Source organism: Astatotilapia calliptera, chromosome 11 (assembly GCF_900246225.1).
Source record: "Astatotilapia calliptera chromosome 11, fAstCal1.2, whole genome shotgun sequence".
In the NCBI taxonomy this organism is placed as follows: Eukaryota; Metazoa; Chordata; class Actinopteri; order Cichliformes; family Cichlidae; genus Astatotilapia; species Astatotilapia calliptera.
In genome coordinates, this window is record NC_039312.1 from 24,579,411 (window position 1) to 24,595,353 (window position 15,943).

General features: G+C 42.0%; 1 protein-coding gene across 4 annotated transcripts in view; it reads right to left on the reverse strand.

The window, feature by feature from the left end:
- Positions 1 to 15,943, reverse strand: part of bcam (basal cell adhesion molecule (Lutheran blood group)) — a 49,378-nt gene that overhangs the window by 19,069 nt on the left and 14,366 nt on the right. For 3 of the 4 annotated variants that reach the window (XM_026183756.1, XM_026183760.1, XM_026183759.1), the window contains exon 2: positions 14,765 to 14,794. The exons of the other annotated variant lie outside the window; for it this stretch is intronic. In XM_026183756.1, the coding sequence (XP_026039541.1) occupies positions 14,765 to 14,794 (30 nt within the window). The remainder of the gene's footprint in view (positions 1 to 14,764; positions 14,795 to 15,943) is intronic. 4 annotated transcript variants of the gene reach the window in all.

Below are 15,943 nucleotides of genomic sequence, written 5' to 3' on the forward strand. Positions count from 1 at the left end.
ATTTTAAAGGCAGAGAAACTGCAAGTTTATTGCCCACAGTTTCAATAATTTTGGTTGTGTCATGGTCTCAAACTGCTGTTTTCCTTAATGTGATTGTAACATTACTGTGGACAATTTTATAGCACTATCATAAATTTGCTAGGCACAATGAAATAACCACTACTGAAGTCTTACTTCAAGTACTGTTAAAAGCCCTATTTGTTTATTTTATGCGACTATAATAGTCAGCTACTATCTGTCGAAACAGCCTGTGTAAAAGCGTTAGCATAAAGCCCAGAACAAAAAAGTCCAGCCAGGATTACTGGAAGAGAAGAAGGAATATTATAGCTTAAAAGAGCTCATCGGTACCCTGCCCCTCTCCCTATGCCAACCTCTTTTTTTGCCTCCAACTATTTGTCACTTTACTCTCGGTCATGCTCTCTTTCAAATGCATCCTTTGGTGTCATTCACAGTATGTTTGAGTCCAGAGGGAGGTCTCCTGCTCTGTGTTTTACACATGAGGCAGCTGGACAGACAGAGATAGGCAATTAAAGCATAATTAGAGAGTCCTCTGTCCAATCTGAGCCTAGAGCAGCATCTGTGTGCGCGCAAGAGTGTTTGTGTTTTTAGAAACATAGGCAGTTGGCTGTCACTGTATGTGTGAGTGAGTGTGAGAGAGAGAAAGAGAGTGGTGGGGGCTGTCTGAGGGAGTACTAGCTGCATGGGGGTCTCGTTAACTGATGCGGGCTAGATAATCGGATTTAGCCAAAGAGAAGGAAAGTGTGTGTGTGAGGTGGTGTGCGATGGGGTGCATGACCGGATAGAAAGACAGATGGGAACAAGACGGTCAGACTGTGACCTGTACACACACTCTCACATGCACACACACACACACAGTTACTCTTACAGTATATCTATAATGCATGTGATATGTATGAGCAACTGAACCGCCCCAAAAGCTACAGTTGAGCACATTGTGTGTAGAAAAAAAAAGAAATCAAGTCTGCAGTCAAAGTATCATGGTGGAGTGCAGCATATCCAGAGAGTCCCACATCTACTGAAAAGTTAATGTGAAACGCTATGTGTCTGCCTCGTTTTGCCCTTTTCTTCAACTTGTTTTTCTGCCTACTTCTTGTCTATACACTTGTTATTAACACACTGGCACACACACAAACACACACAAGTGGGTGCCCCTCATTATGAAAAGAACCAGCTGGATCCTCTTTCTCCTGTCCTCGTTTTCTCTGTTGTTTTTGCTTCACCTACTGCCGCATTCTGGACATCAAACCAGGAGCCTCTTTCTCTATTCGACACTCCTCTGCTTATCCCTCATTCTCAAAGAGCATTCTTTAATACCCAATGCACAATCTTGCCTATGTGTCTTTTCTGTGCATGAGAGCAAAAAGAATAGAAGAAAGAAAATAATGACAGGAGAAGAAAGGGAGAGTGGAGAAAAAGAAAGTGGAAGAAGAGACAGTATATGCTCAAAACTAGCCTAATCTACAGGGGAATCACTGGAATTTACTAACTAGCCTTACTATTTGATGACACTATACCCCTGTTGTTACTAGTAGCACCTGCTTGCCTACCTTTCTACTTGGGTAAGGACTGATGGATGATGCCAGTATTACATTTCACTTAACATGTGTCAGAGACATTAACTCTGGTGCCAACACTGTGATAAAATGTGCAGGAAGATCATCAGGAATCAAGTATAAAGTTGGAACAGGGGGAAAAAGGTGTGTGTGTTTGTGAAAATGTGTGTGGTCCAAAACATCCTTGGCCTCTAACAGGATTAGTGTGTTTGACTGTTGGCAAAGCAAACAGCATGCAGCAGGAGACACTGCCATCAATGTCATAAGAACAGAGTCACCTACAGCACAAGGTTACTAAAAAAACCCACATCTATAATTCTTCACTTTCCACTGAACAGCAGCTTTTACAATAGAAAGCAATATTTCTCCATCTCTTTACACTTTTCTTCTATTTTTTGTACAAACTGCAGCTGATTCTCTTCTTGTTCATATTCATGTACATAGAATGTACAGTACTGTAGCTACCAAGGAGACATGCATTTTTCATTAGCTAAGCTGTAGGCTACACAGTGGCTTGTGTTGTTGGGTCTTTGTGTATTTAGAGACTATTAATGTTCAACTGAACCTTCAGTCAAGAGTCTCATTTTCTATCACAAAGCGAAATAAGGAATGAAAGCAAAAAAATTACAACTTAAGACTGCACTTCTTTGTATCAGTGATGGAAATTAATTGTATTAAAAGAGGTAAAAAAAAATTGCTGCCAACACATAGTAGAATTGGACACTATCACCAGAAATACTGTGTGAGCAGCACACAGGCCAGAGTGTGTGGCAGGGTTCCCTCAGCTCAGTGATACTGATATTGGCTGTTAATGTTGCAGACTGGATCGTACTCAAATTGTGTGTTTACAGCGCCCTTCATGTTCGCTCACTTCTCACATTCATCTGCTACCAGGGAACAGTCGGCCCTGCTCTGGAAATTCACTTTGTTCGGTGAGTTTCATTTTGGCGGACAAATTCAATCCATGTCAGAAACTTACCCATGAGGGCCAGATATAAAAAAGCTAAAGTGAATACAAAGAGTTTAAATGTATTGTGACATGGGTACACAATATATATGTGTGTGGTAAGTGTTGGTGTGCGTGTCTGTTAGGGGTCTGGCTGGGTCACGCTGCCAGAGTCGGGGTGGGTCCTTGTATGGCCTGGAGTCGTCAACGCCTGACTGATGAGAGAAGAACAGGTGCAGCACGGGAGCAGCAGCTGCTGCAAAACACACACAGCAGACACACATCCCACACAGACGTCCCACACACCAACCATAAATGCCCCATAGACAGGGCAGGGAGAGAAAGGGGAAGTCTGCCAATCAAAAAAAAAGAAAAAAGCAACCCAAGGTTTGTGGAAGTAAAACTTTTAGATACCAAGGTGATGAAAAATAGAAACTATTTTTTGTCAAACAGACAGAAACACAGCACAGATTCTCAGTCTGTCTCCTTGGTAACTGCTACTGATAAGTGTATCTATACTAGATCTGACTGAGTGCTGCAATGTATGTGGGATTTCTGTTAAGTGTTGACCTTTGAGAAAGACTTTCAGATATGAATCTGATGGTGATTAGATTCCCACTGTGGTTTACTTTATTAATGAGGGAGAAGAAAAGAATGAATACAATAGAGTGAAGAAAAAATGTGAAGTCAGAGTCAATACTGGGGTCAAAGGACAGTTATTATATGAGCGATATGGCCATAAATGTTGCTGGTGTTTTTTTTCTCTCTCCAAGTGCTTTACATCCTATAACGCTAAAAAGTAAACATGTCTTGTTACTTTCCCTGCTCTCACCACAATATATGTAAATCAGTTTGGCAAAACATCTCATACTCTGATGTACTAACACAGATATTTTGCAGTGCATGCAGAGCAAGTAGCTCTTTTTGTGCTACTTGTGTTCGCCACTGTGTTGATACATACCACGAGAAAGACGTTTCCCCAAGTGGGAATGAAAGCATTTCAAGTGTCTTAACAGAAGATTCATGAGAGTCCCAGAAGAACTTGATGTTCTAAACAAATTCCTTTATGCCTGATTAATTTGCAACTGCAATTTGTAACTGTGCTTCGAAATTAAAATAGATGGTCTGTTAGTGAATATGCACCAAAGAATTGATAGAAATTCTTCAGCAGCTCCTAATAAAAAAGGAAGAAGAAAGAAAGAAAACACAAAAAGCCAGGGATTGACTGTAATGAACTTCACAAGAATTCCCAGGCAAAAAACTATTCTTTGAGGATTGTTTCAAGCCAATGTTACACAGACAGCAGCACTCAAGTACCAATTACAGCAACCAGAGATTTACCTTCAGTCTTGTAAATCTCATCTCACCGTTCACAACCCAGTTTAAAGCCTCCTTAGTCATAACTCTGGGTCGATAGCAGAGGTCTATTGTACCTCGAAGATGATATCTGATCTAATTGGTGTCAAACACAATAATATGTTTAGTGCTCATATTTCATTGCTTGGTGCATCTGGGTGCTCGTGTTTTTTATCGATTGTTGTATCTGTACGGGTTTTCAAGTGGGTCTTGATTAAAAGGAAGATAGATGGATCCAGGATATTCAGATGCCATATATTAACATCCGGACATGCGGGATAGGAAGATGCCTTGCTGTCTTCCTGTCTGGGCTTGTACTGATGTACCACCTAAGAAGATGTACAATTCACACCTGGGACCCTGCAGCAAAACATAACCCCCACACCCTCCCACACCCCAAGCACACACACACACACACACACACACACACACACACACACACACACACACACATTCAGGTTGCTACAACTTTTTTATGAGAGGGGAGGCAAAGGAGAGCCTGTAAAGGGAAGACAGATTTTAGATGTCAAATAAGATTTCTGTGACCTGTTATTAACTTTTTTCTTGCATTAGCTTAATTTGTTTCCTCTCTTGGGCTGCAGCATCAGCCTTCTTGCTTAAAATCTGTTTTATCTTTGGCGTCTGAAGTCCAAGGCATGCTCTCAATGACGCTGAAGTGATTAGCACTTAAAACACGTTTCACTTGATGTGGATTCAGAGGTCGAGCTTCATTTGAAATGAGTAAGGGAGACAGAGGACAGAGTAAGGAGGGAACATGGAAATTAGTTTAGGTCTGATCTTCCCGGGGACTTGATGTTGACGTAATGCAGCTGAGCCAAATACAAGGCTTATAGCAGTTAGCCTTGTTTGCATCATGGGTGCATCCAACTTAGTGCTGCAACATGCAGAGCCCCCAGTCATCACAAAGTCTGATTACTCTACATTCCAAGCTGCCTGTGTGTAGGAGAGGGTTGGAGTGGAGGGCAAAAAGGTAGCATCACAGTGGGTGCCGTTACGACAGATAAATCAAAGCTTTACTAGTGTGTGCGTCGTGTCATCTTGCGGCAGTTTAGGGGTTCAATACAAACAGTGTGAAGAGGGCTACAAGGTCGGCCCCTCACTCTCTCTTTTGTGTGCTGGAAGATTCCCTTTTGTCGGTCTTGCTGCTCCGGCAACGGGGTGAGAAGTCAGCCCCTTTCAAACACAGGAGTTTGGAGCTATGTGGTCAATAAGAGCATGTTTGTATGTGTGTGAGGTGGTGTGATTGTCCTCTTCGACATGAGCCTGTGAGTCAGAAGGAGAAAATCAGGATGAGGATAGAAGGTACAAGCCATGTTATATATATATAAAAAAAATTACAAAAGACAGGGCATGAGCAGAATATGAATGTGCCGAGCTGACACTGCAGTCCTACGCCTCTTTCTGCAGAGGCAATTGTAAAAAAAAATATAAGAAAAAAATTAGAACAAAGCCAGTAAATCTTACAAAGAAATTATAAATAGAGCTATTATGCATGAGTCTTGTGAGTTTAAGTGCTGTGTAAGGGCTTCTGCAAAAGTAGGTTTGATACATCACCTCACTGATAAACCAAAGGATTCTCTGAGTGTCCTTCCCCATTAGAGTTAGCTGGGTAAAACCAAACTCATCTCTCATACAGACTAATTCTTTTATAAGGCTAATGTCTTTTAGCTGACACAATCTTGTACCATTATATCTGACTCCATTAAGAGTGAGTTAGCACAACAATGGCCAGTGTCTTGCTCCTAGCAGAATTCGCATTAGGGGTTTAATATCGGGGAAAAAAGAAATACGTGCAAGATTGGATAAAAATATCAAGTAGATTTCATTACTTTTTGAATCAAAGGGCACAAAACAGAGAGGGTCGCCAATTACAGCAGTATGTCTCCTCCTTGCTGCCTTTCATTTTCAGTGGGAACTCAATTTGGTGTAAGGCAAGAGAGGGTGGGTGTGTATGTGTGTCCCGATCGACTCTGAGAGAACCCAATCAGTGGATGTCACTAAAAGGGCAAAGATGAGAAAAGGTGTTAATATTTAATGTTTCAGGGGCCTCCGAATCTGGGCATCCTTTCCATCTTCTCCCTCTTCCATCCATCCTGCCTCAGGCGTTCCAATTAACATACCCTGTCCCCCACCCACCACCCCCATCCCAACACCGTCTCCCAGTCTTTCCCGCTATTCCTGTCCTTTCTTGAAACACAGCCCGTGGCAAAAATAAAATGTATAAATAGGATGAGAGAGGAGGCAGGAATGGTGAGATATGCAGAAAAAAATGAGAAGAGGAGCTTGACTGCAGTGTGGTGCAAAGTTTGAATGAGAAGTTGAGAAAGCTAGAGGGTCTCGAGGAAGAGGGAAAGCAGGAGACGCAGGAGAAAAAGGAGGAGTTAAAAATGAAGTGCAGGAGAGGGAGAAAGACAAAGTGAGGGAAGGAGAAGCTCTCTTGTGTGTTTCCAATTCCACTCTGCCTCTACCTATTTATTAAGGTAAATGACTTGCTTTAATGGGCCAAAATGATATGCAGTGTTTGGCAGAAGCAATCTGCTTGCATATGTTGTCAGTAATGTCGCTGGCGTCCATAATAGGCTATCCTAATGAGGTGCATTCAGTGATGAGAGAGGCAGTAAAGATTATAAATTGCTCACAGGATCCCATAAAGGATGGGGCAGCCCTGGAAAGATGATGGATGAATGACAAGCGACTGACAATCATGAGGGGCAAACTGGAGTATTATAAATGTTCTGTTTGTGTATGTGCTTTTACAGATTTCAGCAAAAGCAGAGTGATGTACGGCTCTTATAGTGATTTAAGTGGGTGACTCACAGCAGGCTGATTTTATCCTGTGTCCTGAGTTTTAGTCTCTAGCAAGAGTCAAGCTCCAGCCCACATTTCCTCTGATGTAACCACTAGAATCTTTTATTAAATCTCAGTGCCTAATGCCTGCTTTGCCTCAGTTCCATAACAGAGAGCAGAGCTTTATCCGGAGCAAAAACATAACTGTTTGTACAAACTATGACTGGCCAACTATATATTTTTTTGTACAGTCACATGGCCATGAGTTGCAATGTGGTCTAAAATGATAAGTTCACATCTAAATGTGATACATTTACATATTTCAGAGAAAAGCCTCAACAAAAGGGGAGGTGCCACAACATTGTGTGCAGAACTACAGTTTAATACCATACTCTTAGAAGTAAGCTTTGTTTAAAACTACTCATGGTTTATCAGGTTTCCATTGTTCAGCATTTTGCAAATGTATTTTACAATTTATTCCTCCGTTTTCGTGAACAGTGCTGCCTTGGTAATCAAGGCTTTAAGTGAAAACCAAGGCTTCATTTTGTTCTTAAAGGGGACTTGTGGCCCATCATTTTCAGTGTTCCACTGAAAAAAATAATAAAATAACAGGTTAAAGGAAAACTCTTCCCAGGATTCGCCGTCCGTCCTTTTTTCTTTATTAAAGCCAAAACACACATGGATCCACACTGTTTGGAGCTAGCAGAAACAAAATGGTTGGATTATGTTAAGTTAAGCTACATCCTACATATGAACTATACCAATGGCACTAGGGGGAGCAATGGCTGAGGTTAACGACTGTGACACAGAGACATCGAGACTTCTGTCTGCAGCCCAGAAATGCACTTTAAGTTATAAGGTAGAGCTTTAAATATTGAATATGCTTTTCTAGGCCAACCTGAAGGGGCTAAGTGGTTAGGTTCCATACCACAAGCAGGTGCAACCCCCTACCTACCCACCCACCCAAAGTAGCTGAGACCCCAGCCAGGTAAGCTCTTACAGCATGTAGCTTCCCTCTTTCCCCACATTTTCTGTCCATATCTATGTCTAATAATATCTGTTTCTTCTAAACCTGGTTTCTTCATTACTTGTGTATAAATGTAGGATACACAAAGTAGAATAAGAACACACTCATGTCACACAACATGTCATACTCCAGATAAAGAAGCTGTTTCTCCAAAATGAAAACTTGCTGGCACCTCTGCCTTTTGCACTCAGGCCACATTGTGAGACAGAGGAGAGACGGAGGGCGGAGAGGCTGACTCAGTATAAATAAGGGGAGAGACATTAAGACTACAGTTAATCTCACTAAAAGGGTTAGGACAAAGTGCTGCTGCTTCTGCTGTCTCTCCCGTTTCCCCTCTCTCTCAATCCTTTAATCAATTCATTCTGCAAGTCATTTCCTAACATACTCTGCAGATAAATACTCTGCATAAAGTGGCTCTTATGCTCATTTACTGTAAGAAAAACCCCACCTGAACATTGCCATTACAGTGTTTATATATATGTGTGGGTCCTTGAAAATACAATGGCTTACAGTTTGACTAAGGTTAAAAAAAACAAGAAAAAAGATACCAGAAGCCTGTGGTCGAGAGGGGAAGCAAGATAAGCTGTACGGTGAGGAAAAGGTGAAAGCCAACATGTCTCTTTGTGGGTCTTTCTCTTGTTGACCCTATTAACTAACACACACACACACACGCGCACACACACACACACACACACACACACACACACACACACACACACACACACACACACACACACACACACACACACAGTAAAGACTAAAACAGGTTGTCCTGAAAACCCATGTGTATATAATTACTTCTGGGCGCGGAGACGAATGTCTCACGGTCTATTTACAGAAGCCTATTTACGGTATCATACTGTAACATTCACAAACAGCGAAACAGACCCACATAAACACACCTGCCTGCCCTTCACATCTCAACAACTGACTTCCACAAACACTGCCTCCCTCCGTCACCTTTTTTTTCCACCTATCATTTCTTTCTGAATTGTAGTACCCAGGTGTTTTGTTGGTCTGACAAAGGCTCTGTTCCTGGGTGGATGGGTTATGCACACACTGCACAAGCTGAAGTCAACAAATAACACGGTGGGTATATAACAGCAAGACGCTAGAGCTCGCGTAGCAATCTTCTTTGTGAGCTTTCCTAACCTGAAAGCTGTTTTGGCAGTAATGTGAAGATGACAACACTCCTCTCTGATAATAAATTTTAACATCAGTTGAGGCTCCAGTGATTAATAAATATGTGCAACGTAATACGAGACAAACTAACGCTGCAAACAATGTGTTACTGCACAATGGGAACAACCATATTGTCTAAACGTAAACTCCAAATGACCTCACCAGTGGATAACAGAGGTTTTAAAATCATAGACTTAAACTGTCAGATTAAATGTCCAACTTGCTTACTAGGAGGAGTTTGCATGTTCTCCAGGTGTTTGCTTGGGTTCTCCCCAGGTACCCCTTAGATTCATTGGTAATTCTAAATTGCCCATAAGCATGAATGTGAGTTCTCTGTGAATTGTTGTCTGTCTCTCTGTGTTGGATTAGCGACTTGTCCAGTCTGTACCCCTCACACCCTATGGTAGTTGGGATATGCTTGAGCCCCCCTGTGACCCTGGATTGGATAAGCAGGAGAGGATGGATGGATGGATGGATGGATGGATGGATGATGGATGGATGGATGGATGGATGGATGGATGGATGGATGGATGGATGGATGATGAATGATGGATGGATGGATGTGTGAACAGAAAACACCAGAGAGGAGTTTTCATTTTCACATGAAACTGGCATCTTGCAGTTAGCCTGTTTAGCACGATTTCTCCACATTTGCTTTTACTGATTAAATTCAGGGGGTGTTCATTTACCTTTTCTGCTCCACTTTAGGAGAACTGTCTAAGTCTTTCACATCTTTCACAGTCTTCTTCCCCAATCTCGCTCTGTCTGTCTGTAGGAGTGCTGAATAGCACTATATCCATTTCATTTTAGACACAGCCCTCCCTTCACTTCTAATGAGCCTTCATTTTGGCAGAAGAGATAGAAAAGCAAGAGAGAGGCACACCATTTCCACTACTTTAGCTGACAGCAGTTCCCTCTTGAATTCCTCTCCTAATACCCACATGGGACCAGACGAGAGGGCTGGAATAGGGAGAAAATGGTGGAACAAATGGATATCCACTCTCTCTATTAGCTTCCATTATCTGCAAGCATGATTTCATAACTGCCGACTAAAAGGCTGCTCTATGTGCCTGTGTGTACGTTTGAATGTGTTCCTTGGCTAAGTCAGGATGCACAAATCTGGTGTGGACGGCTCAAAAACCAGAGAGAATTGCCCGTCTTTGTGTCCAAGCTGAAATACGAGTGCGCTTGCTGAATAAAGAGGGTCTTATAAGGGGGGTGAGAGTCTTCCTTAGGGGGTCAGTCAGTCGGGCATGACAAGAAAGGTACCGCTGTAATGAGATAACAGGCCGCTGGAGTACGCCTCGATTCATTCCTCTTTTCTTTTCTTTCTCTGCGTCCCTTATCCTTTTGCTGTTTTCTTATCCAGTCATTGCTCCGTGTTTTAAAAACAGGCCATCGTGCTCAGCAGGCTGGTTAAGTCTGCGTGTAAGGAGCAGATAGAGGGATAGAGAGGAATGGGTAAACCCACTGGAAGGCAGATAGGGTGAAGGTGAAAGAAAAGAGCCAAAAGTGTGGTAATGACAGCTTTAAAAGGCACATGCCTCTTTGTGCCTGGAAGCTGACTAAAGTGCACGATAACAGCTTGAAAATCTTAATTTCTAGAAGAACCACAAAAAAAATGAAAATGAGGAAATGCAGAAAGGCAGTGGTCAAGAGATAGTGAGAAACAGTATATAGAGAATGGACCACTGCTCAGAGACAGGCTGGGTAAAGCTTAACTCCACTCCTCAGCCATCACAAAATTACCCTTCACCTGCCCTTCAGCTCTTCCCTCTTCTTAGGTCTTCATGGTCTGGACAAACAGACTAATACAATGTTGACAGTGAAAACACTCGGTGTTTAAGAGGTACTGCGAGTCTCGGCTAAAGGTGAGCTCATTCAATTCGTGCTCGGAATATATGACTCTCGACTCGGCACACTATATGTTTTGTTGTTTCCTTAAGAACGGCAAAATTCACTGCCACTGCTGACCTCCATGCAGTATATCAGCAAAACCACTAGACTCTAACTTGTCTTCCTCACCTCTACTTACTAGATCAATTAGTCACTTGAGAAAAAAAAACATTTTTTTTAGCATGTTTGGAGGGATTTATAGCTTTGATTTAGGGCAGCCAAAGTCATGATTTTATCTGAATGACGTGCCGTTTTCCTGACTGGCTTATCAACACTTGCTGTCCCAACAGCACATAAACCTGGGATTTAAAACGATGTGTCTAGCCCTGAATCTGCACTCTCCTGACTGACATACCTCACACATAGCAGACTGTTATGCATACACAGAGACAAAGAAACACACATTCACTATGTTTTAATGCCCTGCACCCACCCTCAACCCTACCTACCATGACCCCCACTTTCTGTTTTTTTGCCTATTATGGCGGATTAACTTATAATGCTTGGATGAACTTCAGTAAGTGTGGGGTACAAAGTCACACATCAATACACACACCAGCACTGGCTGGCTGGGTGGCTGGTAGATATGGTCACAAGCCCACTGGCACAGACACATGAAGCCTTCTGGACTACACCACGACACATGCGGGCATGCACACAGAAAATGTGTGCACACACAAACACGCATTTGCATACAGGAACCAGACTCCCATGGTGCAACAGAGGGAAAGGTGCAGAATCCAAACCAAAGCCTCGATTAATCCCCCTGATCCCTCAAAGATAGAATAATTCAGAGTTAATTACTATTCTCCATCATTTTCCTCCTCCTTCTTCTCCCTGATTTCTAAATCCACTAAATTCCCTCTTTTCCTTCATAAGGCAATCATTTGAATGTGCTGTCTACTGTAGATCCTTCTTTGTTTCTACTCCCACATTTCCATTTGTTCTTCCACTGGTCCTCCTGTGCCTTGGCACATTCTTCTACTACATCTTGACTAAGTAAAAAGAGAAGCAAATGTGCTTATAACACCACTCTTCCCTCTCCATTTTTCTCATTCTGACACACCCGTACATGCACGGGTTTTGGCAGCAGCTGACACAAAGTTTGGCATAGAGGTTGTGTCTTTGGAACCACGGTGAGTTTAATTAGAGTGGAGAGGGACCACATGGCTGACTGACTGGCTAGTGTTAGGCTGGCTGAGAGGCTGGGAACTGGAAAAACCCACTAACAACCACACTGTAAGACGTTAGGTGGTAGGAGAAAATATACACGGCCATGTGCACACATAGCTAACTGCAACATATTTATGGATGGAGACACAGTAGCTGCACACTCATTCGTATGCAGGCTGCTTTTCCAAATAGAATTCTGAGTCAAACTGATGCCAACAGTTTTCTCATGCAGATAACTCATTATAAAAATGAAAAAAGGCCTTACTGATAGTTAAAAGCATTCCACATCACTGTTCACATCCCACTGCATTACTTTTTTTTTCTTGCACGGTATTTTGCTGCATGTGAAGGACATATTTCAAACAAGGAAAGGAAAAAAGAATGAATTCCCACTAAGTAGTTTCTATTTTCTGCACCAACACTCCAAGACAGGCAAGCAGATAAGCTGGAGACTAGAAGATAGCGAGGTCCTAGCACTCAGCCACACATGGGTAGGGCAAGGAGACGGAAGAAAGATGTGGTATGCACACGCACACACATACATTTACACACCCAGTGAGCATATTTCAAATATCATTCAGCATATGGACAGGGCAAGCATACATATCATGACAAGCATTCAGATCATGTATTATACACACACACACACACTGATTTTAATGCAATTCCAGAGGAATATGAGCTCGCACACAAATGCACATCTGAGTTAGGCAGACTGTTTTAACCTTCTAGCATTCTTTGCTAATCTGCAGTATAATGGCACACCTGTCTTCTCCCACTCTCTATTAGCTCTTCAGAAATACAGTGGGGGTTCAACAGAGGGAGAAAGAGTTGGGGTGGGTGGGGGTGGGAATATGGTGGGCTCGGCAAATATATTCATGAACAAGCAGCTGTTCATCTCTTGATTAGATTTTTTTCACTTTCTTTTAGAGATGGCACGATACCACTTTTTTATGTCCGATACCGATACCGATATCATAAATTTGGATATCTGCCGATACCGATATGAATCCGATATAGTGTTTTTTAATCAACAAAACTGTTTTTTAAAATATCTTGCTGCATTTTGCAAGTCTGCAAGTTCATACTCAAGTTTAAAACAACAACTACACTAAAGCTATTCTGTTATACCTGTATACAAAAAAAATATTTCATAGTTCAGCAATACTGATCAATCTAATAAACTTAGACCTACACCATCCTCCCTATTCTGGTATTTTAAAGAGTACTTAGCGTAAATATTAAGCAACCTAACTAATAGGGTTCCAACTCCCAGCAACAACAAAATTAAATAAATAAAAAATAAGGAACCACCCCTCACGCGCCACCTCATGATGCTTAATCGACGTAATCAACCTTAATTTGATGCAGTGTGAAAAAAAAATGCACAGAAATCAATTATTTTTCAAGAAATATTAAATAGATTCAACATCTTTCTTCAACAAAATTGCAGACTGCACAGATGGTACCTTCCCAAAGTAAAAAGTACTATAGCTTACTAGGGTATATATATTAGACTTAATAGTCACTATATACAGTAATTGACTTCTATTCATTTTACATCAAATTAAAACTTTGGGTGTCAGATAATTATTTATTAAAAGCTAGACATTTTAAATGAGAATAAGAAAGAAAAGTATGTCTTTGTGCCCCCTTTTCCCTGTTAATGCCCTATCGGCCCCCCTGGCTAAACTTTGCTAGATCCGCCCCTGCACAGTTACCAGCCGTCAGCTACGTAGAAAAAGATCCTCGAGTAGAAAGTAATAATAAATTAATTCTAACAACAGCTTATCAAGCTTAAACGTGCTGCTGTTGTTCAGCCGCTGGTTTCCTCTTTCTGGCGCAAAGTGGACCAAAAACAAACGAGAGACAGACTCGTGACAGAAAAGCCGATCAGCTGATTTAAGCAGTTTCACGATTGAAGTAGCAGCCGGAGAGCTAGAGGCAGTCGCTTGTTAAGCTTAACGTGGGAATGCTTTACAAACATTCAGAGATGGACTTACACACTTGCTTTACTTCTCTCGGGGATAACTTTGTCGGAGATGAAATGCCAGGTTGCTAGCGAAGCTCCACATGCTATCCAGACCACCGACAGGTCCTGCATGCCACAGCTGCTCTATCACGTGATGCATACGTTCTGAGGTGAGTTACGGCGTGTTGCAAGTTTTGTGAGGTGCTTTCGTGATATTTAATGGATCGGATTACATTTTTTATTTTTCTCCGATATCCGATCCAGTAATTTAGGTCAGTATCGGACCGATACCGATACGTAATATCGGATCGGTCCATCTCTACTTTCTTTATGCTTCCCCGTGTCCATTCTTACTCTTCCAGACTTGATCTGTTTTCATTAGGAACAGACTATTTTTTAAACAAGAGAAGCAGGGGGTCGCTTTTGCTTTACAGGGCTGTATGTTACCACAGTAACAGACACATAGGTTATTGTCATAGCTAGACAGGCATTATTGGTAAAAGCAGTATTGGGAATATGGGGTTTCTTCAGGGGCAGGGGCAGGTCAGAGATTGGAACCGTGCAGCCAGTGGGGTGAATAACTTGAGCAGTGGGTAGTCAAGAGTAGATAGGTAGGTCACATTATTATTGATTGCCTGACATTATGTGGACAACAGGGGAATCCACAGAGACAGACGAATAAATTGTGGCTTGACATCAAAGTCGAGCTGCTGACACTGAGCCTATAGGGGACAGAAACTGCCCAAGGCTGGATTAGAGGTGGATATATACACGGTGGCACGCACAGGGACAGAAATAAACACACAATGAGAACACTGTCGGCCAGTTACCTGATAAAACCAAGGTTGTAACGACAGAGCCTGAAAATTAAAATGGCAGAATGAAACACGAGGAAATGTCAACCATGAATAATTTCAATTTCAAGCTCTGATTTTTTTATGAAGCCACTTCTCATAAATTGGACATTTTTCTGACTTAGGCACCACTGATGTCTTACTCATTTACACATCAAGGCTCGCCAGAGACTTTCAGAAGGTGCATTATTCCGGTCCTCATAAAATTCCAATCTGCTACCCCGTACATTTTTCACTTTCATTAATGCTTCATTAAATTATTATTCATAGCTTGGATGATGATGTGATTAGAAAAGAAATGGGAGACAACAGATGAAATAATTAGGCAAATGAAGCAAAGATTTAAATAATAATCATTCATTTTAATTTGAACGGATCTCGGGGACACTTTTCTGGTGAGTCTGCGAGATAAATCGGAAAGTAACCACAACAGGAGAGCAAAGTTATTTGAAATGATAACTAGACGACTGTCCAACATGACAAGGCCACCCCTTCGGCAGGCCTTTCATCTGGAGTCATCAGGCTTGACTCAGAGGGCGCAATCTATCATTGTCTGTCAAATGATTGACCGCCTTTCCTTAGATAAGCTAACTGGAGCCTGGAGATAATATCTGGAATGTGTGAAACCCGAGAGAGACAAAACAACACGTGTCTCAACGTGCGCAGACCTGCAGGTCCAGGAGATGGAAAACAAAGATACTGCGGGGCTAATGTGTGGACAGGGGGAGGGGGAGGTACAGGTGAGGGCTCTCGAGTTTGCTGGAAGAGTCAAAGAAAGAACAAATCAGCGGGGTGTTGTCATGGAAAGAGAATGCGACAGATGAATGTTGGTTGGTCAATGGGAAGTGAGTAGAGGCTGAGAGGGGAGAAGGTTAGACGGAATAATGTCAATGAAAAATATCTAACCCAAACTCTGCTCCCCTACCATGCTTTTGAACCACAAAGCATTCGCAGTCCCTTTTTATAACCCAGACAACACAAAAACAGATTGGACCTATTCTATGCCAGTTCTCCGTGATAACACGGTGCCTGTGGCCTGCTTTTCGCAGAATAAAACACAGGACCATTAATCCTTTTCGTCTTTTTAATGGTGTACATATTCAAGGTCAAATGCTGATGTGTGATGTGTTTGGCTTCCCATGAGATCTTCACACC